Consider the following 26,205-nt stretch of genomic DNA (forward strand, 5'->3'; position numbering starts at 1 on the left):
CTGACCAAGGTCAAGCAGTGCGGATGTAGGAAGTGCATCCTAGAGCTACCCAGAGCATCCCTGTTCTGCGAATAGCTAAAGGGAGTCACTGACTCGGGTTGTCAATCCAGCCCCTTCCACTGGCTAGAAACTCTCTGAAGGTCTGTTTACCCTGCAAGTGAGACGTGAGACGGCAGCACGCATAGACATCCAGAGCCAGCTTTAACCTAGCTAGAGTAACAACGGCAGTGAAGCTGTGACCGGCATGGGTGGCTTAGTGCCTGGGGTGCGGGAGAAACGCCCCTTTCTCCAAGCCCCTGCAGGCGCTGCAAGGACAAAATGGTTTCTTCTCCCCTTGACTCCCTACAGCAATTCCTGCATGAGCTTCCCCCTCACGCATGGAACACAGCTGTGAGCGTGGCCATGTCTGGCTGGGCAGGAAGATCCTCAGCGGGTGTAAATCAGCACAGCTCCATTGAGGAGCTGGCTCAGTGTATGTGAATGTGTTTGTGCACGCCCGTATATGCCTGTGAGTCTGGTTTTGCATGTGATAAGTGGTGGTGTGCGCATGCAGTTGTGAGCTCTGCGTGCATAGCTGTGTACCAGACTTTGCATGTGTCTGATCTGTAAGCATGTGTCGGGACGGTAGAGCTGTAGGCTTCTATACTGTATGTGTAACCCACACACCTTCTGGGTGTGGTGTTCTGTCCAATTCAGTGGCACCGAGACCGAGAGGAGTCTGCTCTACAGCCTTAGCTCACAGCCAGCTATCTTTTAGCTCATGTGGTAGAGGCTCATGCACTAAGCTCCAAAGGTCCCTGGTTCAATCCTGCCCGCCAACGACTGGGGTCTGTCGGCGTACATATGCAGCTGTGCAGAGGTGTGTGCCTGTACTCCATGTGCACAGTACCTGGACTAAATGCATGTGTCTGAACAGCACGTGTGTACCTGGGTGTGTACACGTCTCTGTAGGTCTGCACTCTGTGGGCAGTGCATGCACGTGTGTGTGAGAGTGACCAAGAGAGACACCATTGGTGAGCAATCACGGTTTTGACAAAAGCTGTGTTAGAAAACACCATGGGTGGCTCTAGCCTGGCACTGGACGGGCAGCTGCTTCGTTTACATTAGAACTGGCCTGAACACTTGATGGGAACGGACTGTCATTCAATCAGAGCGACTGACATTCCCCAGGCCTTGATTTAATGTTTCAACCAGAGTAAATGTGTTTCCTCCTTACCGTGAATCCAGCCCTGATGAAAGGTGCCGGGCCAGCAGACCAGGCATCTCGCTGATCGTGTTACTGTTGCGGTAACAAGGTCGCAGCGGGGACCTAAGTGGTTCTTCCTGGCTTGGTTGGCGAGACGCTGTTTCCTCACTGGCTCTCTCGGGCCACGTTTGTGCTGGGCGCTGGGGGTGTGATTCCCAGCTCGTGTCGATGTACCGCTAAAAGCAACAGGCTGGCTGTGGGAGCACAGGTTGCTTGGGCTACAACTCAACTACACACCTGTAACCTGCCCCAACCCCCGGGTATGTACAAGGGCGGCTAGCCCAAGCCACTGCCCGGGCTCCCCTGGCTACACTGTATGGGTACATCTACATGAGCTGCATATCACAGGCCCAGCTCCAAGTGTAGACACAGTCTAAGGTATAAAGAAAAGGAATACTTGAGGCATCTTAGAGACTAACCAATTTATTTGAGTATAAGCTTTCGTGAGCTACAGCTCACTTCATCGGATGCATTCAGTGGAAAATACAGTGAGGAGATTTATACACATAGAGAACATGAAACAATGGGTGTTACCATACACACTGTAAAGAGAGTGATCACTTAAGGTGAGCTATTACCACCAGGAGAGCGGGGGCGGGGGGAGACGGGAAACCTTTTGTAGTGATAATCAAGGTGGGCCATTTCCAGCAGTTGACAAGAACATCTGAGGAACAGTGGGGGGTTGGGGAGGGGGGTAATAAACATGGGGAAATAGTTTACTTTGTGTAATGACCCATCCACTCCCAGTCTCTATTCAAGCCTAAATTAATTGTATCCAGTTTGTAAATTAATTCCAACCAGCAGTCTCTCATTGGAGTCTGTTTCTGAAGTTTTTTTGTTGAAGAATTGCAACTTTTAGGTCTGTAATCATAGAATCATAGAATATCAGGGTTGGAAGGGACCCCAGAAAGTCATCTAGTCCAACCCCCTGCTCGAAGCAGGACCAATTCCCAGTTAAATCATCCCAGCCAGGGCTTTGTCAAGCCTGACCTTAAAAACCTCTAAGGAAGGAGATTCTACCACCTCCCTAGGTAACGCATCGAGTGACCAAAGAGATTGAAGTGTTCTCCAACTGGTTTTTGAATGTTATTATTCTTAACATCTGATTTGTGTCCATTTATTCTTTTACGTAGAGACTGTCCAGTTTGACCAATGTAAATGGCAGAGGGGCATTGCTGGCACATGATGGCATATACCACATTGGTAGATGTGCAGGTGAACAAGCCTCTGATAGTGTGGCTGATGTTATTAGGCCCTATGATGGTGTCCCCTGAATAGATATGTGGGCACAGTTGGCAACGGGCTTTGTTGCAAGGATAGGTTCCTGGGTTAGTGGTTCTGTTGTATGGTGTGTGGTTGCTGGTGAGTATTTGCTTCAGGTTGGGGGGCTGTCTGTAAGCAAGGACTGGCCTGTCTCCCAAGATCTGTGAGAGTGATGGGTCGACCTTCAGTATAGGCTGTAGATCCTTAATGATGCGTTGGAGGGGTTTTAGTTGGGGGCTGAAGGTGACAGCTAGTGGCGTTCTGTTATTTTCTTTGTTGGGCCTGTCCTGTAGTAGGTGACTTCTGGGTACTCTTCTGGCTCTGTCAATCTGTTTCTTCATTTCTGCAGGTGGGTATTGTAGTTGTAAGAATGCTTGATAGAGATCTTGTAGGTGTTTGTCTCTGTCTGAGGGGTTGGAGCAAATTCGGTTGTATCGTAGAGCTTGGCTGTAGACAATGGATCGTGTGGTGTGGTCTGGATAAAAGCTAGAGGCATGTAGGTAGGAATAGTGGTCAGTAGGTTTCTGGTATAGGGTGGTGTTTATGTGACCATCGCTTATTAGCACCATAGTGTCAAGGAAGTGGATCTCTTGTGTGGACTGGTCCAGGCTGAGGTTGATGGTGGGATGGAAATTGTTGAAATCATGGTGGAATTCCTCAAGGGCTTCTATTCCATGGGTCCAGATGATGAAGATGTCATCAATATAGCACAAGTAGAGTAGGGGCTTTAGGGGAAGAGAGCTGAGGAAGCGTTGTTCTAAGTCAGTCATAAAAATGTTGGCATACTGTGAGGCCATGCGGGTACCCACAGCAGTGCCGCTGATTTGAAAGTATACATTGTCCCCAAATGTGAAATAGTTATGGGTGAGGACAAAGTCACAAAGATCAGCCACCAGGTTTGCCGTGACATTATCGGGGATACTGTTCCTGACGGCTTGTAGTCCATCTTTATGTGGAATGTTGGTGTAGAGGGCTTCTACATCCATAGTGGCCAGGATGGTGTTATCAGGAAGATCACCGATGGATTGTAGTTTCCTCAGGAAGTCAGTGGTGTCTCGAAGGTAGCTGGGAGTGCTGGTAGCGTAGGGCCTGAGGAGGGAGTCTACATAGCCAGACAATCCTGCTGTCAGGGTGCCAATGCCTGAGATGATGGGGCGCCCAGGATTTCCAGGTTTATGGATCTTGGGTAGCAGATAGAATATCCCAGGTCGGGGTTCCAGGGGTGTGTCAGTGTGGATTTGTTCTTGTGCTTTTTCAGGGAGTTTCTTGAGCAAATGCTGTAGTTTCTTTTGGTAACCCTCAGTGGGATCAGAGGGTAATGGCTTGGGAAAGTGGTGTTGGAGAGCTGCCGAGCAGCCTCTTGTTCATATTCCAACCTATTCATGATGACGACAGCACCTCCTTTGTCAGCCTTTTTGATTATGAGGTCAGAGTTGTTTCTGAGGCTGTGGATGGCATTGTGTTCTGCACGGCTGAGGTTATGGGGCAAGTGATCCTACTTTTCCACAATTTCAGCCCGTGCACGTTGGCGGAAGCACTCTATGTAGAAGTCCAGTCTGCTGTTTTGACCTTCAGGAGGAATCCACCCAGAATCCTTCTTTTTGTAGTCTTGGGAGGAAGGTCTCTGTGGGTTAGTATGTTGTTCAGAGGTGTGTTGGAAATATTCCTTGAGTCGGAGACATCAAAAATGGGATTCTAGGTCACCCCAGAACTGTACCCTATTTGTGGGGGTGGAGGGGCAGAAGGAGAGGCCCCGAGATAGGACAGATTCTTCTGCTGGGCTAAGAGTATGTAACCCTTCTGCCCGTCAGAGTTGGCAGCAACAAGGGCCGGGTTCAATATCTAGGGGATTCATTCTAATAACACAATGCAAACCGGCTCGAGCCCCCACCCAGTGACCTGGGACAAATATATACCACCCCCGCTGGGCGCCTCCAAGGGGCAATACTTCCCCTCTCGCAAGCACACAGTCTGAGTGTAGCAAAAAGCCTTTTAATAACAGAGAGAAACAATGTGGCCTTATGTTGGGGAAACACCACCAACAGGATTCGTAACACAACCCATGAGCAAAAAAACCACCCCAAGCAAATTGGGGCATGCCCCTTTCCCTTTGGTTCTTGAGTCCAGCAACCCCAAATCACCCAAAGTCCCAAAAGTCCAATGACCCAAAAGTCTCTGTCCCTGGTCAGGGCAGCCCCAGAGTTCGAAAGTTTATCTGCAGAGCTTCACCTCCCAACCTGGGTGGAGATGGGGGGAGGGGGAAGAGAGAGACAGGTAGGGGGCACCTTCCATGATCTGAAGCTGACCGCCCCACAGCTCCATAGGCCTTCGCTCCGCTCCGCCCCGCGAACTGCTTCACTCAGCTCCGCGGCCCACAAGCAGCTCCCGCCGTCCTATGAACTGCTCCACCAGCCTGTCCACAAGCCACTCCCGCCGTCCCGCAAACTGCTCCACAATAGATCGTCAGGCTCCCCCACTACTTAACACAACACTCAGTGATTTCAGCTCTTAGGTGAATTCAACTTGTAGTAGGGGAGCCTCAATGCTGGTGCACCATTAGCCCAAAGTGAGCTCAGCAGCCTGTAACTAGATTGCTAATGAAATCAAAATTAGCTCTGATACTCCACAGTGGAGAGAGGAGGAAGTGCAATTAGTATGTAAGGCCCTCACCCAAGGGCCCATACCACCAAGTATTAATACTTATCCCCCAACCTCTCTCAATTCACAGAGTTTTGGAACCCATGTCCTTTGCCTAGCGAGTGCTGCTCAGTTGATGGTGAGTCCCTCCATCATAACAAAAGGCCAAGTACAGTTCCAAGCACAGTTCCCATAATCAGGGTAATAACAATTTATTCTTCCTGCCCCAGTAACAGAGACACTGGGGATCCCACAGCAGCCAAACTGATCATTTGAGCAGCTATGGCCTCATTCTAGGCAGGGTGGGTGTGCCTATGCAAATGAGATCGGCCCCTGAAGTTCTTTTCCACAACTTGCCACACCTCACCACCAGATGTCAGGGTGGAGCTCATCCTGACTGTGCTTACAAGTATAGTTGGATAGATTAACAATATTGCTGGGTGGGTTGAGGGAACCACTGTTGTGGCCCCTTGTGGCATGCAGTAGTTTAGATAGTTTAGTGTCCTTTTTCTTTTGTAGAGAAGCAAAGTGTGTGTTGTAAATGGCTTGTCTAGTTTTTGTAAAGTCCAGCCACGAGGAAGTTTGTGTGGAAGGTTGGTTTTTTATGAGAGTGTCCAGTTTTGAGAGCTCACTCTTAATCTTTCCCTGTTTGCTGTAAAGGATGTTGAACAGGTGGTTCCGCAGTTTCTTTGAGAGCGTGTGGCACAAGCTGTCAGCGTAGTCTGTGTGGTATGTAGATTGTAATGGATTTTTTACCTTCAGTCCTTTTGGTACGATGTCCATCCGTTTGCATTTGGAAAGGAAGATGATGTCTGTCTGTATCTGTACGAGTTTTTTCATGAAGTTAATAGATTTCCACTCCATACAGCTAAATGCAGTGCCTTGGATAATGACAGGTTTCAGAGTAACAGCCGTGTTAGTCTGTATTCGCAAAAAGAAAAGGAGGACTTGTGGCACCTTAGAGACTAACAAATTTATTTGAGCATGAGCTTTCGTGAGCTACAGCTCACTTCATCGGATGCATTCAGTGGAAAATACAGTGGGGAGATTTATATACACAGAGAACATGAAACAATGTTTATTTGACATTATTATTATTATTATTTTATTTTATTATTTGACACCCCATGTTTATTCCCCCCCTCCAACCCCCCCACTGTTCCTCAGACGTTCTTGTCAACTGCTGGAAATGGCCCACCTTGATTATCACTACAAAAGGTTCCCCCCCACCTCGCTCTCCTCCTGGTAATAGCTCACCTTAAGTGATCACTCTCCTTACAGTGTGTATGGGAACACCCATTGTTTCATGTTCTGTGTGTATACAAATCTCCTCACTGTATTTTCCACTGAATGCATCCGATGAAGTGAGCTGTAGCTCATGAAAGCTTATGTTCAAACAAATTTGTTAGTCTCTAAGGTGCCACAAGTCCTCCTTTTCTTTTTGAGAATACAGACTAACACGGCTGCTACTCTGAAACCAGTCTAAGGTATGAGCACTTCCACTGCAGCCCGGTACTACAGGGGAGTAAGAACCCTGCATCAGGGTCAGCCCCAGGTGAAGAATAATCCTTAAAATCCCCCCCACTATTAACGCTCATTAGGGATTAGGGATGTGCCTTTCGCCAGTACTGCTTCTCTCCCAAGCACCTTAGTGACCATCCCATGCAATTAATTAACCTTCGCCACACCCTGGCCAGATAGGTATCATTGCCGTGATACAGAGGAAGAAACTGAGTCGCAGACAGGTCATGTGACTTGTCCACAAGTACGGAGCTGTGCAGAGCTGAGCGAGAAACTGAGTTTTCAGGTTGCTCGAAGTTCCAAAAAAAATGAGGAAAGTTTTTTTCAGTTTAGGGTCAAACCAAAACCAGCAGTTTTCAGATTTTTTGACAAATCAAAAAAGCCAGAAAAATTTTGTTCATTCGGCCTGAAATGTTTCATTTTGGGGCATTTTAAACCATTTTTTTTAAATAAAAGGAAATGAAAGGCTAGAGTCTCACAGCCCCAGGAGGCGGGGCTGCTGCTGCCTTCACACCCAGTAGCCCAGCTGTTGGGGCTCTCACCAGGTGTGGGAGAGGCAAGTTTCCGTGGCAGCTCTGGAGCAGGGACTTAAACCCAAGGCTCCTACATCCCCCATGACAGCCCTAAACACCAGGCTATTGGCTGGGCTGGGCTGGGGGGGCTCTCTCAGGCTTTCCTGTTGAAGCTGTTCCACTGCGTACAAAATACTTGACTAATCCTTAGGCCAGAAGGCGAGAACGAGAATGACTCTGGCCTGGTGGTTAGGGCTCTCACTGGAGGGGAAGAAAGCTGGGTTTACATTGACAAGGTTTTCTCTGCAATCATGAGGGCTAGAAACGTACTCATTTTTTAAATGAAAGCTGAGAGTGTCATGTAATCAGTTGCTAATCTAGACCAGTTGGTTCTCAGCCAGGGGTATGTGGACCCCTAGGGGTACGCAGAGGTCTTCTACATCAACTCATTTAGAGATTTGCCTAGTTTTACAACAGGCTACATAAAAAGCACCAGAGAAGTCAGTGCAAACTAAAATTTCATGCAGACAATAACTTGTTTAAACTGCTCTATCTACTATACAGACGCTCCCTGAGTTACGCAAACCCAACTTACGCAAATCCGAGTTTACAGAAAAACTGCTGTAAACTAGAAATAGGAGGGGGTTTTTTGTTTTTTTTTGGGGGGGGGTGTTGCGTAATGGCCGGAGATACGTTTCCGGAGATACGTTTCCGACTTACGCAAGTTGCAGTGGGGGAGGTTTAGACTGGATATTAGGAAAAACTTTTTCACTAAGAGGGTGGTGAAACACTGGAATGCGTTACCTAGGGAGGTGGTAGAATCTCCTTCCTTAGAGGTTTTTAAGGTCAGGCTTGACAAAGCCCTGGCTGGGATGATTTAACTGGGAATTGGTCCTGCTTCGAGCAGGGGGTTCGACTAGATGACCTTCTGGGGTCCCTTCCAACCCTGATATTCTATGATTCTATGATTCTATGAAATTTCGACTTACACAAGGCGTTCCAGAACGGAACGCTTGCGTAAGTCGGGAAGCGTCTGTACACTGATATGGAAGTACAATATTTATATTCCGATTGCTTTATTTTATAGTTATATGATAAAAATGTGAAAGTCAGCAATTGTTCAGTAATAGTGTGGCTGGGACACTTTTTTATTTTTATGTCTGATTTTGTACGTAAGTAGTTTTTAAGTGAGGTGAAACTTGGGGGTAGGCCAGACAAATCAGCCTCCTGAAAGGTGTGCAGCAGTCTGGAAAGGCTGAGAGCCATTTATCTAGAATGAATGTAAGAGCTCCTCTTTGTCGGAGAAGCATCATGCAGTATATCTCAATTGCACAAGGGATAGAATTGGAAGGGGGGCAGTTAAAGGTTTGTACTCAAACTTCAGTCCAACACGAACAGTCAGAATGAAGCCACTTAAAACGGGAGATTCTAATGTTCTCAATCGGCAACCCACATTCCCTGAAGCCCAATGAGAGAGTTCTGCTGAGATCTGTGGGCTGCAAATTGAGGCTAGTCAGATAAATGAACAATGTGATATTGTCCTGTGAGTCACTGGCTGTGTGAGGACAGCAAAGTTCAGCCCCAGCATCTTCAGTACCCACGTGAAAGCCGGCCAATTTCAAACTTTTCCGCCATTCCAGGCAGGATTTGGGTTTGTTTTTTATAAACTTTCGCTTTTGCTTGATGTGATCAAACCACAATCAGACCAAGTTCTGCTCCAAGGCGGTTGTTTTCAACCTTTTTTCATTTGAGGACCCCTAAAAATTTTTGACTGGAGGTCTGAATTCCAGGGGTCCACGGACCACAGGAAGAAGACCACTGAATGCATCCGATGAAGTGAGCTGTAGCTCATGAAAGCTCATGTTCAAATAAATTTGTTAGTCTCTAAGGTGCCACAAGTCCTCCTTTTCTTTTTAGGAAGAAGACCAGTGTTCTATGGTAACAACAACCTTTCGCAGACCCCTCAACAGTCTGCAGAGCCCCGGGGGTCCACGGACCACAGATTGACAAGCACTGCTTTAGAGTAACAACGACACTGGCTTACGCATTCTCTGGCCTCTAACTCTTTCAGCTTTTCCGAGAATTTCAAGGACAAAGGGAAAAGGTGCTAGAATGAGTCTGGACTTGCTCTTTAATGAGGCAATCTCTCTATCTCCCAAAGTACAGATACCATGCTCATCACCCTAGCAACAGACAACCTTTCCCGTGTTGCTGTGTGGGATCAGATGGTGACCTTGAGAGGAAAAGGCTCTGCCCTCCATTTTCATAATAGTTACAAACAAAAAACTACTTTAAAAGAACATAGAATCATAGAATCATAGAATCATAGAATATCAGGGTTGGAAGGGACCCCAGAAGGTCATCTAGTCCAACCCCCTGCTCGAAGCAGGACCAATTCCCAGTTAAATCATCCCAGCCAGGGCTTTGTCAAGCCTGACCTTAAATACCTCTAAGGAAGGAGATTCTACCACCTCCCTAGGTAACGCATTCCAGTGTTTCACCACCCTCTTAGTGAAAAAGTTTTTCCTAATATCCAACCTAAACCTCCCCCACTGCAACTTGAGACCATTACTCCTCGTTCTGTCATCTGCAACCATTGAGAACAGTCTAGAGCCATCCTCTTTGGAACCCCCTTTCAGGTAGTTGAAAGCAGCTATCAAATCCCCCCTCATTCTTCTCTTCTGCAGGCTAAACAATCCCAGCTCCCTCAGCCTCTCCTCATAACTCATATGTTCCAGTCCCCTAATCATTTTTGTTGCCCTTCGCTGGACTCTCTCCAATTTATCCACATCCTTCTTGAAGTGTGGGGCCCAAAACTGGACACAGTACTCCAGATGAGGCCTCACCAATGTCGAATAGAGGGGAACGATCACATCCCTCGATCTGCTCGCTATGCCCCTACTTATACATCCCAAAATGCCATTGGCCTTCTTGGCAACAAGGGCACACTGCTGACTCATATCCAGCTTCTCGTCCACTGTCACCCCTAGGTCCTTTTCCGCAGAACTGCTGCCTAGCCATTCGGTCCCTAGTCTGTAGCTGTGCATTGGGTTCTTCCGTCCCAAGTGCAGGACCCTGCACTTATCCTTATTGAACCTCATCAAATTTCTTTTGGCCCAATCCTCCAATTTGTCTAGGTCCTTCTGTATCCTATCCGTCCCCTCCAGCGTATCTACCACTCCTCCCAGTTTAGTATCATCCGCAACATGACGGCTGCAAAGTCAATTCAGCCTCCTTGTGCCCACATGTAACCCCCACACCTCCCGGGTGCGGTGCTCTGGCCCATCTAGTGGCACCGAGACCACTTGGAGAGAGAGATAAAACGAGTCTGCTCTACAGCCTTAGCTAGCAGCTAGTTGGCTTTTAGCTCATGAGGTAGAGGCTCATGCACTAAGCCCCAGAGATCCCCGGTTCTATCCTGCCCTTCAATAACTGGAGGCTGTCGGTGTTACATATGCATTATATAATACACACCTTAGTTACATGGGCACATACAAGTTTTTCCACAGAGCTTTTCTCATTTTCTCACTCAGTGCACAGGGAGGACGGCAGCTAGTTAATATTTTGTTTTATCCTAATTGGTCAGTGTGTGGCCCAGGCCCCATTAACTGCACACTATTCAAACCCTGCTCTGAATACAGAATCATTAAGCTCCTCAGGGACTTTTCTGTGGGGCTGAGCCAGGGTATTATCCCCATTTTGCAGATGGGGAGCTGAGGCCCAGAGATTAATGTCCACTGCTTTTGGGTGCCCAGATTGAGATAACTAAGCCGATTTTTTCCCCAGTCCTTAGCCTTCGATAGCTGTTGATAAAGCACGGCTCTGACTGACCTTAGCTGCAGCTGTGAGTGCTCAGCACTGCTGCAAACCAGACCCCAGGCTCGCAAGTGAGGCACCTGGAAAATGAGGAGCACTAACTTCCCCAGCATCCCATGGGAACTCTGTGGTAGAGGCAGGGATAGAATCCAGGGCAGCATTCAACTGCCTTAACCATGACAGCATCCTTTCGCCCCATGCAGTCCTTATGAGCACCAACTATTCCTATGCCACCCATGCTAATGGAGTAACTGACCCCAGTAGTAGTTTGTCATCCTCTAAGCAGACCAGCCACTAGAGGGCGATGATACACACTCTTTGTCAGTGGGCTTCATAGATATTTGCTGACAGCAGAGGAATGGTGAAACTCGGGAGTCTTGGGTTCCATTTCAGGCTCAAAAGAAGAATGTGTCTAGTGGTCACAGACCCTTTTGTCTCTGTTCCTCCCAATCTGAAACCCTAAGAAACCTTCTGCCCCACTCCCTCCAAGCTGTCCCCGTGCCTATCCTGTCTCTCCCCCACTTCCCTAGCTCCTTGTGCAAGTCTCCCCTGAAACACTGACATCCCTCCCCAGTCTCCCCTCCAGCTCCTGTCTCTCTATCCTTGTCCCAATCTATTCCCTCCCCCAATCTCTAGGTCTAGCTCTTGTCCCATCTGTGTTTATGTCAGGCTGTTTCCTCCTCCATGCTTCCTGGGTGCCAACACAGAGGGCATCACGAGCCCAGGAGAGACAGTCGCCCTGCTCTCAGTTTCTGTGCCTGTCCCCACCCTGGCCCAGAGCAGCCAGAAGCAGCAACTGCAAGCAAAATCCCTTGTAGCCCCTGCAGCCCTGGCCTGGTGCAGCTGGGATCTTCAGAGAATTTAGCAGCCAGACTCTAACAAGTCTCAACTGAGCATGTGCACACTGATTTTTAAAAAGGTTTATAATGTGGCCAAATTTGGGTAGTTTTTCACAGGAACAGCGAAAGGCACATCCCTGACACCAGGTGACCTTTTCCACCTGCTCCCCATCCTACCCCCATCCCAATGTCAAGCCCCTATAGAGCTTTTCAACAGAGTGGTTGGAAGAATTTTAACATGGACCAAACAACGTATTTTTCCTTACGCTCATTCTCAGAAGTTGCTAAGCCATTTTTGCTGCATTTTCCAACAAAATTCAACCAGAGGCAGAGGGGAATTTCAGCCTGAATACTTAAAGTTTGGCAAAGTTATAAGCAACTGAAAACAGGGCATCATAATGGGCGCACAGATACGTACTACTCTAATTTTACAGACGGGGAAATTGAAGGCTATGCTTTATGTGAGCTGCCCAAGGGCAGCGTTTCCTGACATTGGGAGCTCATCAAACCAAAGCACTGACTTCACAGGGAGGTTCAAGCATGAGTGTTATCGGTCGTGTCTGCACAGCTTGGGTAACCTCCCAGCACTGACAAAACTCCCAGCATGTACTGGGCTCAGAGTAAAACCTGAGCAGAGGCTCCTCTTTGGAACAACCAAAGTTGGGGGCCTGTTCCTGACTGTCCTTCCAGAGATGAGTAACTCCCACTGAAGTCAATGGATGTCACCAACCTGGGTGTACTGCCCTGGCCCATTCCCACTGATGTCCCGACTGTCCTGCTGCAGGTAATTGCCATGGACGCTACTGAGGGCTCAGTGCTTTGGGAAATCAGGAAACTAGAAACTTTACTTATTATGGAAGATTCAGGGATTCCAAGCCCAGGAAGGACCATTGTGATCCTCTAGCCTGACTCCTGTACATGACAGGCCAGAGACCTGCCCCAGAATAATTCCTAGAGCGGATCTTTTAGAAAAACATCCAGTCTTGATTTAATAATTGTCACTGATGGAGAACCCACCACGACCCTTGGAGATTGGTCCTGCTTTGAGCCGGAGGTTGGACTAGATGACCTCCTGAGGTCCCTTCCAACCCGGATGTTCTATGATTCTATGATTCTTGCCCTAACTATGCTAGAGAAACAGTGCCACAAAGCACTGCTAAATGTCCAAAGGAAATAAACTGAAAATCTAGATTGGGGACAGATTTTCTGCTACCATCTCTCAGTTCTTGTTACTGTAGGTGCCACAGGTGACCACACCAGGTACAGTGTTTCCAGAAAAAATGGGATTGCCACGAAGACAAGATTCTTTTCGGAATGATACAATCTAGGCTGAATATCAGGAAAACCACTCTGGCAGTGAGATCTCAGTGGGTGTGATGTCATCTCAAGAAAAGGACCCACGGCCCCATCACTTGGGACATTCAAACATGGACTGGACACAGCCCCAGCAAACGCTCCATAGTGAACAACTCTGTAATTGCCAGCTGCTTGTATTGCTCCATGTTAGCCATTCCAGCAGCACTCCTGCCTGCCAGCATACATGCTAATTGGACCCACCACAGCCATCACAGTCTGGGAGCACTGAGAGAAGTCACCAGCAGTGTTCGGGGAATTGCTGTTTATTGTGGGGAAATGAGAGATTATTAAGCCCTGCAAGGCAAAATGACTCTGCCGGGTTGCGAAGGGGTGCTGCATGGGGGTGATGAGGGAGAGGTAATGGCCACACCTGAGCATTTCCTGAGCGAAGGCAGCCTGGGCAGCTGTCCCCTGGACGCTCCATGTAGGGCACCCCGTGCTGAACACATCGGATGGGTCTTTAGAGCAAAGAACAAGCTACTAACCCCTCAGAAATATACACATAGAATCATAGAATCATAGAATATCAGGGTTGGAAGGGACCTCAGGAGGTCATCTAGTCCAACCCCCTGCTCAAAGCAGGACCAATCCCCAATTAAATCATCCCAGCCAGGGCTTTGTCAAGCCTGACCTTAAAAACTTCTAAGAAAGGAGATTCTACCACATCCCTAGGTAACCCATTCCAGTGCTTTACCACCCTGCTAGTGAAAAAGTTTTTCCTAATATCCAACCTAAACCTCCCCCACTGCAACTTGAGACCATTACTCCTTGTCCTGTCCTCTTCTACCACTGAGAATAGTCTAGAACCATCCTCTCTGGAACCACCTCTCAGGTAGTTGAAAGCAGCTATCAAATCCCCCCTCATTCTTCTCTTCCGCAGACTAAACATCCCCAGCTCCCTCAGCCTCTCCTCATAACTCATGTGTTCCAGTCCCCTAATCATTTTTGTTGCCCTTCGCTGGACTCTCTCCAATTTTTCCACATCCTTCTTGTAGTGTGGGGCCCAAAACTGGACACAGTACTCCAGATGAGGCCTCACCAATGTCGAATAGAGGGGAATGATCACGTCCCTCGATCTGCTCGCTATGCCTCTATTTATACATCCCAAAATGCCATGCAAATACACACACACACACACACACACACACACACACAGGCATTCACAGCCTACACACACAAAGATACACACACAGCTAAAAAACTCAGATGTTCATATCTATTAATATGCATACACCCCCACTGCACAAAAACTTAGCGGTATTTACACACACACAAATATACACACCCCAAACCTCAGCATGTCCACGTGCAAAGTGTATCTGCAGAGTGACACATGCACACCTATGCAAAACAAAGAAGTGTACAAACACAAGCAATGTTTAAACTAGCACACATGAAAACACATGCACACCAACACATGTCTGCGCACTCCACACACACACAAACGAGCACACACACAAATACAGGTATGCACACACACATGTACTTGTGCACACAGGCAAACACCCACGTATGCTTGCACTCCCACAAGGACATGCCGACACTCATGAATACCACACTGCATATGTGCACGCACAAATGTTCTTAGACTGTAAACTGCGTGTAGAGCTACATTACATCCAAGGTGTGATGGGAGCTCAGGTAGCCCATACCTGCACTAGCTTCACTCCCGCTAGCATGGCTAAGAATAGCAGAGTAGCAGGCTTCAGCAATGCAAGTAGGTCCTCGGGGGCTTCTACAATCCACGTTGAAGCCTGCACTGCTGCATCTGCACAGCTAATTTCAGCCGTACTATGGTAGGTAAAGCTAGCGAGGGTCTGTCTGCCCTTGCTGCAGTCACACCTGAGTGCACTGTAGACATACCCTACAAGACAACAGGCTACATCCTCAGCAGGTCTTGGCCCTGAAATCAATGGAATTGTGCTGATTTACACCCACTGAGGGGATGGTCGGGCAGGGAGACCCAGAAGACGGGGGTGTCAATTTAGAGCAAGTTTTGCAATCTCTAATAACTTCCCCATTCGAGGACCCAGGCCCTCTTTCCAAACTCCTCTTCTTCCATAGCGGAAAGGATTACATAGTTCCCGGTGCTCCGATGACAAGATGTGCATGGGCTGGGGGAGGGGCTTTATGTTTAATAATTCCTGTGGGGTGACTGGTGTCTCCTTCTCATCCTTCCTGGACAGCTGCAGCTTGAAAATGGCTCCCTTGGTTCTTGCTGGGATGTTAACCCCCAGATCTCAGCTGATGAGCAAAGACTAAGGTTGGGATTTTTCAGAGTTGGGTTCCTCCTTTAGCCCTTTTAAAAAATCCCAGCCCAGTGCAACTACCGCAATCATTCAGCAAGGAAGGATCAAGGGCGGGCAATAGAGTTCCTGCCTCAGTCCCCACTGCAACCTGACTGGAACTGGGCCTGAGCCATCATTGAACGCCACAGCTTTAGGGCCAGTTCCTCCGCTGGTATAAATTGCGGTAGGTCTACTGACTTCAAAGGAGCTTCACTGATTTACACCAGCTGAGGATCTGGATTTGACTCTCTTGGGTCAGGAAGCTGCAGAGAAACAGGCTTAGGGACTGGGAGCAAATGTTAAATCTCATCCTTTCTGAGCTACATAGGCCTTGCCCAAGGCATCGTTCCTAGAAAAAGGAGGCCCCTGGGAGATTTTTGGCTGGGGGGGGGGATACACCTAGAGCAACTTGATTTGCATGCAGTCCCAGATAGCCCCCTACTCCTAGCCAGCTTGTCCTGCTCCCCCAGGGCCAAATCCCTCTCAGCATCTCTCCTCCACAACCTGGCTCTTGCTATAATGAGGCACGGAAGGCTTGTGCAGCCTAGCAACACTTGTGATCTCTGGGGTGACTTCCACCCTCCCGGCCCCGCACTGCCTCAGGGCATGGAACACGTCTATCTGCCAGGCAGAAACCCTTTCCTGAGTTAACCAGTGGGGCGTGTGCTTTCACCTGTCACTTCCCTTCTACTGCCCCGAGGAAGATCATGGAGCCCCAGGAAATCCCATGTGTCCTAATAGCCGCACATGGCCTGTGTTCTCTCCAGCTGTCATGTTCATTAGGTTTGCCACCTGTCCAGGCTTTCCAGAATGGTCCCTTTTTTGAAGTAGCTGCAGGGTTTGTACCTCAGAGGTGGTATTTATCCATTAAGCCACAGTCCCCAAACAGGCGTCAGCATCTGCCCCCCTCCCCCATAGGATGTGCACTCACAGGTCAGCCTTTAAGAGCTGAGCAAGCTGACTCCAAGTGTCCTGTTCACGTGCCACCATCCCTTAAACGCACTCTGAAAGCCTCTGCAGTATCTGGCCCACTGACGTTGATGGAGATGGATGGATGTTAGAGAGGAGATGAGAACTTTACAAAAATTCTCCCTTCTATAGAACAGAAACTCACATTTCTACAGCACCTTCCAGTCCTGAAGGAGCCCAAACTTTCTAAACAGTATGCAGTAGATACAGAAAATCGCTTCTTCTATCTCTGAAATGTAGCCACTTCCGAGGTGGAACTCAGGGACTGTTTAACAGTGCAGAATAACATTACACGTAGAGAATGAATATATCCAGGGAGCCATGGCTGCCCATCTCCAGTGCCCCATGTAGGGTTGTGACCCTGAACACAGCAGAGGGATTCATTGTCCCCCACTCCTGTCCCAAGTTCTCCCACTAGCATAGGGTAGATGAGATGCCAGACTCAGCTCCTTTGCTCTCTCCCCTCACAGCCAAACCTCTCCCACTCCCTCCCTCTCTCTTCTCCTCTCTCTCACTCCTGCTTGCTGATCACCTAAGAGATCTACACAATCACAGAAATGAGCCCAAGGCCCAAAGTCAGCTGAGGCTCAACCAGCTGAACCTCCCACTGACCTTGATGGCTGGCAGCAGGGATGAGTTTTCCCCTTGTCTGGTTTGAAAATCACAGTTATTCTTCACTACTACATGCTTCTTGGGTGATTTTTGTTTGCTGTCAACTTTCGTTACTGCCCTTGGATTCTTTCCCTCGATAATGGGGGGTGGGGGGAGGGGGAGAGACAGACACACACAGACACGTACAGAGATGTCAGCCCCTCCACACACTCAGACAGCGTGACACACACACAGGTGAAATCTAGATTTGCTCTGATAGCCCCTGAAGGTAAATAGAAACTTCTCCTATGAAGTGTCTCAGTTGCAAGGCAGCAGCTGATCTAATAGTAACCTTTATTAGCTGCTTTGATGACTGCACAAACTATTCTTTTATGTAATACACGTGTCCCCCACGTTTTCATGTTCTAAATCTGCTTCAGTCTTGACTGGCTGCAGGCTCCCTTCCTGCCAAAGCGGCTCTTCAGCAGCCGGAGAAGGCTGAGTGCCCTTGGGTGTGGCAGCTGGAGAAGGCAGAGTGCCCTTGGGTGTGGCTCGCGGCTGGAGACCACCCCTTTCCTCTAGACTGCAGGGCTCAGTTCTGGAGCCTGTGCGAAGCAGCGGAGAGCTAGGAAACGTTTGGGGAAAAACCCAGAATCTGGTGCCTCAGTCAGCGGCTCAGCGCGGTTCAGGCCCCCGCCAGCCGCCGTCTGCAGGGCAACGGTTCTGTGCTGAGGAGTGCACCCTGACTGCTGCGCGGGGAATGCCACGCTGGCACAAGGGCTCCACAAATCCTGAAAATGGCGTCTGGGTGCCGAACTCCTCCAGCCGGCACCTCCTAACACGCTCATATAAAAGCCAGGGCCAGCATTAGGTTAGGGAGTAGCAAGCCGGGCAGTTGCCTGGGGCCCCACGCCACAGGGGCTCCCATGAAACTACATTGCTCAGGCTTTGGCTTCAGCCCCGGGTGGCAGGGCTCTGGGCTTCCGCCCCATGCCGCGGGGCTTCAGCTTTCTGCCCTGAGCCCCAGCATATCTAATGCTGGCCCTGCTTGGCGGCCCCCCTGAAACCTGCTCGCGGCTCCGAGGGGGCCCTGGACCCCTGGTTGAGAAACACTGATCTACAGGGCAGGGAGCTGGCTTTTGGGCTGCAACTCAGGCAGGCGGTGACCCGCTTTGAGTGCACGGATTTTGCAATAAATGCAGAGCACTGCCTACAAAGGTAGCAGGCCCCCCACCCATCTGCAAGAGACAGGCTGCCCAGTGAAGCTCATGGGAGCACCTTCTGGCTGGCTCAGGAGCAGCACCATGAGTTCTGGAGAGGGCTCTGGCTGGCTGTCCTTGGCTAGGACGGTTACTGTGCCGCAGAAGCGAGGGTGACGCAGAGAGGCACCACTGATGCATTCCTCTCAGCCGTGCGTCTCCTGCGCTTGAGTCTGGTGATCTGAGACAAGGCAGGCGGGACCAGGGCGCACCAGGAGAGGTGTGGTTAGTGCACAGGCCTGGGCACCAGGGTTGGCTCCCGACTCAGCCACAGACTCCCTGTGGGACCTTGGGCAAGTCACTTAACATGTCACCTCTGGCTCCACCTCCCAGTGACACGCCTCCTCCCAATACCCACTCCTCTCCAGCCCCACCCCCCAACGAACCAGACTCTCTGTTCCTCCAACATAGAACCAACTGCTTCCCATCCAATAAGCAACCACTTCCTTCCCGGGCCTCCCCTCACAGCCAATCCCTTCCTCTTCCACCTCTGCTACTCCCCACCCAGTAACCAATCCCCTGTCTCGCCTGGTGCCGGCCCCCTCAGAGCCTTTGTTCAGAGTCACAAACACCCTCCAGGAAATAAAAACCCAGACGTCAGGGGGGAAGAGACTCAATTTGCCGCCGTGGCTGAACATATGCAAACTCCCAGCTAATTCCTTTGGGGACCGGAGCCAGTGGATGGCTTCCTGGGCCACGTGCCTACAGCTGGTGTCTCAGGGACTCCCCTGGGAGTCTCTCATCAGAAGCGGAGCGTGCTGCTGTTTGTCATCCTTCCCTCTCTGGGACCCTTTGCACTCAGCAGATTTTCTCCTGTGCGATGTGACTGATGTGACCGCTTCCCTTCCAGGAAGGAGGGTGGAAATTTTCCAAGGTCTTACACGTCTCGCTCCCCACAGGAGGGAATGACCTGCCTGCCCAGGCCTATCTGAGCCTCCAGCTGTTTCCTCCCCCTTAAAGGCTGTGAGCATCTCTGGGATTCCCTGACACATGAGCCATCCACTCCAGACAGATATTACAGGGCCTTCCCTGCTATTCCGCAAGGCTCCGCCAACCCAACAGACCCCCCCAGAGAAGAGAATAAAGCCTGGCATGTGTATGGGATTGGGCCCATGATTGCAGCTTCCTGGCTCAGAGGCAGCACTTGAGCATTTTGGGACCCAAGCCACTGATTAAACAAAGCCAGGACCCAAAGAAGGAGCCCACAGCACCTGTCAGGGGAGCAAGGCAGACTAGATCAAGGTGGTCCAGGAGGCGCTGAGCTTTAGAGGGCAGAGCAGGGGAATCAGAACGCTTGGATCCTAGCTTGGGGCTCCTCAGAAGCAGCTAGTATTTTTTACGAGTTTAGTCCTGGCAGGAGAATTTCAGCAGCAATTGGACGTCAAGCGTACAGCAGTGAACTGGGTGCGTCCCGTCACGGCCTCCCATCCTCTTCTCTATTATTCCACACTCCCCCACGCCCACCCATGCTGTTTACTGGTGGGACCCGGGCACTAGGTAACTCATCAGTTCCAAATGGCTCTTCCTGGGGATACTGGCTGTGATCACACAGTGGGTCCAGATTCTGGGTTCCTCTCCTGAAGCGATCAGAGACCCCACCCTCCCACATACATTACATTGCTGCCCTTTTCCAGGGCACCCCATCTGTCCCCCTCCAGCTAATATCCCAGCCTCAGCCCAGACAGAGTCACAGGGCCCAATTCCAAGACAGCGTAAGTGGGTCCAAGTTAGCAGCGTTTTGCATGCTTGTGGGAGACCTGAAATTAAGGGCCAAACTGCTGTGTGATGCTGGCATAGAGCCAGAGTAACTAACAACAGCATCTGGCCCATCGGGGCTCGTGAAAGCTACCAGCCAAGGAGGAAATGTGCCTCTGAACGGCTGAGCTTTGAATTCCATCCCCAGTAGACGGGTCTTAGTTAGGAACAGTCCTGAGCACCACGACGAGAGCACCTCGAGGCCCACCACTTATCTCATTAAGTGGCTGCCCTGGCACATAGCAGGAGGCTGTGAAGTTAAAGGCAGGGGCTTGAGGAAAACAGCTCAGTCTGCTGTTGCCACCTCACATCCTCCTCAGCCTCCCATCTCCTGCTCCTGCCCCCAGAGTCCCAGGCACAAGGTTTCTCCACACCTTCCTTATCCCTCTGCCGCATGCCACCTTTCGCCATCCGCCTCCAGGGACATCGGCAAGTGTGAGACCTCAGAGCGCGGTTAGCAGCCAAGCAAGACCGTAGGCCTGCCTGGGCCACTTGCATTTAAGGGCAGCTTCGGGTCCCAGTTTATCAGCCGGACTTGCTGAGTGGAGGTTGCGGGTGGTGGTGGGGGGTGAGGGGGGAAGGGCTTTTATGGCAGCAGAAATAGCACCGGCCATGCGTGAGTCTTCCTGCTGGGTGGGGGGATGAGCCCATCTCTTCCTCTGCTGCATCACTCCCGCCATTTATACCAAGCCCTGCTGGGTTTCATCGCCCCTGCCTGACCTAAACTGCTGTTCAACAGCTGCTGCACTCCACCCCAGCAACAGCTGCATTTCAGCGGCTGGTGGAAACGATTCCTGCATATCATTGTGTCCTTCAGCTCCAAGCCGTGGGCCAGAACGTGGCCTTTAGAAAATCCAGCAGAGGATGGGGAAATCACGGAACTTTTTGATTGGCAGGGAAGGGAGGGGCTGAGCCTAAGCGCAATTCTCACGCCACCCCCAGCTCTCTGAAAGGCCCTTCCTTACATCTGGAGCTCAGGGGCTGGGGGAGGTGGTGCGGGGCAGAGCCGTGGGGCGTTGCCATTCTCCATCTAGGATCACACGAACCCCCGGAAACCTCCAGGGATGTCCACATGTAAGGTCAGGCTGGACCCATCAGTATTACACCAAGCGCTTTCCCCGCTGCGCTGGAGGGTTTGGGGCAGTCCGTGGGAGCAGCGCTAGCAGAGAACGGCAGGTCCTGGAAAGCAATGCAGGGGCTCTGGGCAGCTGCGTGAATATCCCAGCTCAGTGCCCCAAGAGCCACACTAGGTTCACACGGTCACACCTCCTGCCCACTCCGTGGGGGATGAGAGGGGGCAAGGCACCCACCTCCCCCAAGGGGGTGATGGAAGGGGAACCCCACACACTGGACCTTTTTGCTCTGCCTTCCTGTCTGGAAGATTTCCATGTGGCCAGAGGGCACGGGCTGGGCCTGGGTGCCAGGGGCTTGGAGACGGGGTATTCCCGGGGAAACCTGCTGCAATCAAGTGGCAAGGGCAGCACAGGGGCTGTGGCCCTGGTGAAACTGTGTCTGGAAAGGGAACGATCATTTCTGTGTAGCCTCATCCTCCACACGCAGCTCCCAGAGCGCCTGTGAAGAAAGGCAAGAAGCCAGGAATGCTTGTGCTATTTACCAATAGGCAGGGCTTAGCTTCAGGAACCACACACCCCGGGGCTGCTTTTCAGCTAGGAGGTCTGGGCGTGACCGGCAAGCCCCCTGAATTCAAGCTCTCATCCCAACACACAGCTCAGCACTGCTGGAGCCATTTCTGCTCCCACAGCTCTTGAAATCTGATTTCCTTCTGGAAGCCTGGGACAGAAAAGCTAGGGTGGACCTGGGGTGAGGACTCTGAGGGTGGGGGCCATGAGGGTAATAAAGGTATGGGTTTGGGGGTGATGGGGAGATAGGAGGGGGTGGGCATGGTGACCTGCAGTGGGGGTAAGGTGATGGGGTGAGTATGGGAATTTGGGATGGAGCCTGGGTGATAGGGGTGTGGGTTTGGGGGTGATGGGGACCAGGATTGGGAATCATCGGGCCTTGGGTGATAGGGGTGTAGTTGTAGGGGTGATGGGGAACTAGGATAGGATGGCTATGAGGTCCATGGGCAGGAAATAGCAGGCCTTGGGAGATAGGGTGTGATTTCTGGGGTAATGAGAAACTAGGACCGGGGTGGGAGGTGGAATATAGGGATCATGGGTGGGGGTTACAAGTACCTTGGAAGATAGAGATGGGGGTTGGAGTGATAGGGATCTGGAGTGAAAGTTTAGTGTTTGGGGGCTTAGTTGCTCATTTGTAATACTTTTTAATCATACACAGTATATTTGTGTGTCGAAAGGAATCACTCAGCCTGTTCTCAGCTCCATGACACCAGATCCTCCAGCTTAACTCATCCTCACATCCTGACCTGCAAGCTGGGACCACACTTCTGGAGCCGCCTTCCAAGCCAGGTGTAATAATCAGAAAAACAGCAGCACAGACACCAGGGATTATTCGGCTACTGAACAGAAAACCCCCGGCCATGACGCTGGCATGCCCTGGTTCTGTCCAACACCCGCCACTGCTGCTGGCACCACTTAGACTAGAGACTACAAGAAATACCAGCCATGTCCCTGGAGAAGTTTTGCATTTGCGACCCCTTACTCCCTGACGATTGTTAATTACCTCTCCCTGGGTCCAGGGTATTTGTAACCCCTGGGTGAACGTAGTGTCTGGGCATCAGTCCTACATACTCACAAAGATGGAAGCATCATCAGCCCTCTGTGATTTTAACCCACTGGAAAGTTTGATTTCGCTGAATTTCAAACACATGTCCTACCACCCCCACCCCCCATCCATCTGGAGTCAGCCATGTCCTGACATCTCTCTCCCTCTGCTTCTTCATCCTCCTTTGCCCTTTATTCCCCCAAGCCGGCAGCATGCTGCCTACAAGCCCCTTTATGGGACAAAGACCTCCCTCCCCTGTGAGTGAAATTGACCAGGGCACCCTATGACAGCCTGGAACAATGCCTATCCCACCCCTCAATACTCCTCCCCTTCCTCATTCTCCCTTAATCCCAGCAGCTCCCCAGCCAGAGCAAGCCAGAGCCCCAACACTTACCAAATGCAGTAGAGAGAAATGGAGGGGCTGATCCTGCTGCTAAACCATAAGGGGGTGAAATGCAGAAGCCAGCTGCTGCCCAAGGAGCCAGGAGCTGCAGGAAACCCAAGTAAAGTCCCTGGACCAGCACAGCCACTAAGACATCTCCTTGTCTAGCTGAACAGCACTCACAATGCATTGGGGTACCAGCTGCCTGCCTGAGAGACATACCATTCATTCTGCAGGGGGAGAGTCCCTGCAATTAACCTTGCTCTCCATCCCTGTGCCAAACACAGGGGCACCTCTTCTCTGTCCCAGCCTGTCTGAGGGTCAGAGATCAGGGCTGCTATTTCCAGACAAGTCCCCTGTAAAGAAGCCCCTGAGTCCCCCTTAGGAATCCCCCCAAGTCCCCCCTTGGCTGCCTCCTCAGTCAGTGCTGCAGAGCAGTGCCAAAGATGTGGATTAGCATTTCTGGCAGTGCTGTGCATGCAACGGGAGCCGCCGCCTTGCTCTGGGTGGTGGGTTGTTGGGTTTGTTTTTTCCCCCATCAACAAATAATTTTTTGTTTGTTTGACATTTCTATTGAGACGCCTGTTTCTGCTGCTGCTACAGCCTGGGGATTTCCCCCCCGCCCCGGGCCCCCGCCATCCAAACGGTTCTCAAAGGAACGGAAATTCCACCCAGCATCCATGACATTCCGAGGCTCCAGGGGTAGCGACCCGCGTGCAGGGGTGACAGGAAAATAAAATTGTTGGCTGAAGCCCGTGGAAGCCAGGAAATTCACATTTCCCGGGACTGAAAAGCAGCACATTTGGGCCCACACTTTAGATGTCGTCAATAAATTAAAAAAATTAAAGACTAAGCCAAAATGTTCAGAAGTGGGTTCCTACTTGTTTAACAGGGACAGCGACTGAGCCTTGGAACAAACTGCCATGGGGATGATGGATTCTCCAGCTCTTGAAATCTCCCCATCAAGACCGGACACCTTTCTGGGAGATACACTTTATCCAGACACAATTACTGGGCTCATTACAGGAGTAAGCGAGTGAAATTCTCTGGCCTGGGTTATACAGGAGGGCAGGCTAGATAATGTAGCGGTCCTTTCTGGCCAGTATGAATCTATGAAACCCCTGTTTAGACATCGATTATTATGTGTGATTTGTGTCACAGCTGCATGTCGAGGGCCCAAAAGAAACCAAGGCCTTGTTGAACCAGATACTTTACAAACATCCCTGCCCCACCAGAAATTTACAGTCTACGGCCCCAATCCTGCACCGACTCACAGGAGGAAATTTAAACACACGTGTGTAAGAGTTTGTTGAACTGGGGCCTAAGCAGGCAAGACAGAGAAAGGGTGGCAGGCGGCATTGTCATCCCTTGTCACAGATGGTGAGCTGAGCATGAGAAGCTTAAGGGCCTTCCCCAAGGTCATACAGGGAGGCTGTGGCAGAGCCAATTGAATCCAAGTCTCCTGAGTCCCAGTCCAGTGCCTTCACCTGAAGTCCATCCTCTTATCACGCCAATAACGGCTCATTGTACTGAACTGGAAGAACCCAGGCCACCGACTCTGTCGACAGCCAGGGCCCACGCTGGAGACAAGGCAGAGTGGGGTGGGCAAAGCTCAGGCAAGACAAGGCTCCCTTTTTCGCCTCTCAGAAGGAATCCTGAGAAATGGAGTCCTAAGGTTCCACCTGGCTCTGCAGGCCTGCACCTCCGGGCATGTTGGGAAAGGGATGGGGTACAATGGTCTCTTCCATGACAAACGTGGGTGGAAGTGGGGGGTATTTCCTCGCTGCAGGGAGAATGCTGCTGATCTATTTTTACTTCATGGTGCTAGCTGTGTAGGGAGAGCCAGGACCCTCCAGCTTGGAAGCTGGACAGGGAACACCCAGTGGAGGAGGGGAAGGATTGTTCTTAAACTTGTGAGATTTCAGTTTGTTTCGACTTTGCCAGCAGAACAGGCCGTGTGTGGTGTAAATGAGAACTGGTGCTGTGTGTGTGTGTGTGTGTGTGTGTGTGTGTGTGTGTGTTTGTGAGAGAGCTTTACCACCCAGCTCTAATGTCAAATGGGGTTATTAGTGACACGGGTGAGGAACTTGCCTCTGTGTTGTTTATTAAAATTATTTTTATCCTGGCACTCCCCCCCCAAGGAATATGAAGTTAGCTCCAGCTACGCCCAACATCGCCAGTTCATCCAAACAAGATTGTACAAAACCTAAGAGCCAACTGTGTGTATTTTGTGGTCCCTGCTAGTGGCTGTCCCACATACAAGTCTACCACTGCTACTAGCTAGAGAAGCTATTCCTTTAGCTCAAATGGAACAGCTCCTGCTCTTCGGAGTGGAGATGCCTGGTTCAAGGCCCAGTCTCCTTGCATAGTGTTATGCGTAGAGAGGGCTCCAGGACAGGTGGCTACAAAAGGCCAATCTCAGCAATCTTCTGATTGATCTGGAACCTTCCTCTTCGGGGCTGCGAGTGGGTGAGATGCAGGAAGTGAAATGAATGATAAACACAAACGAAGCTGCCTGAGCTGGTCCAGCCTTATCCCCGAGGCTGGGGGGCAATAAAAGCCGCCGCACCCATCGCTTGGGGCACAAGGCCCTGCTCATTATTCAACGGTCTTTCCAGTTTAATGCAGTGTAGAACTTGCTAGTGCCACCTACTGGTGAAAATGCAGAACCAATTTTCCTGCTAATTCCTGTCTTCTGCTGGGAGAAGTTAGCAGTTGCTGTTGGGCTAATTGCTTCTTCTGCATTGTGCCTTGGACCGGAAATTCTTCCTTCCTCCTGAGGGTGACCACCCATCCCAAACTGGGTGGGACAGTCCCAAAATGCAGAGTTCAAGTGCTGGTCCCAGGACAGTATTTGCCCCGGATTCCCACTGGTACCACTCCGTGCCTGCCCGAGGCTCAGGGGTAGCGTCAGTCTTTTCCTGGTGGGGGGCTTTAGCCAAACCAGGCTGGGCCATGTTAAGAGCTACCCAAGGAGCCCGGGTCCCTGGGGGAGCCCCAGACTCCAGGACACTCCCCCTGCCTTGGGTGGCATGCTCTGGACATGGGCTGGGGCTGCTCTTAGGCATCCTGGCACCCCACCCAGG

General features: G+C 50.6%; 1 protein-coding gene across 2 annotated transcripts in view; it reads right to left on the reverse strand.

Moving 5' to 3' along the window:
• FABP3 (fatty acid binding protein 3) overlaps nt 1-23,324 on the reverse strand; it is a 106,522-nt gene extending 83,198 nt beyond the window's left edge. Inside the window, exons 1-2 of one of the 2 annotated variants that reach the window (XM_073317768.1) lie at nt 23,132-23,205; nt 1,672-4,175 (exon numbers count right to left, since the gene is read on the reverse strand). In XM_073317768.1, the coding sequence (XP_073173869.1) occupies nt 2,263-3,495 (1,233 nt within the window). In that variant the 5' untranslated portion in view covers nt 3,496-4,175; nt 23,132-23,205 and the 3' untranslated portion in view covers nt 1,672-2,262. Of the gene's footprint in view, nt 1-1,671; nt 4,176-23,131 lie in introns of those variants that run through there. The other variant, XM_073317769.1, reaches the window with a different exon arrangement.
• Nucleotides 23,325-26,205: the final 2,881 nt, after the last annotated feature.

Source organism: Lepidochelys kempii, chromosome 19 (assembly GCF_965140265.1).
Source record: "Lepidochelys kempii isolate rLepKem1 chromosome 19, rLepKem1.hap2, whole genome shotgun sequence".
In the NCBI taxonomy this organism is placed as follows: Eukaryota; Metazoa; Chordata; order Testudines; family Cheloniidae; genus Lepidochelys; species Lepidochelys kempii.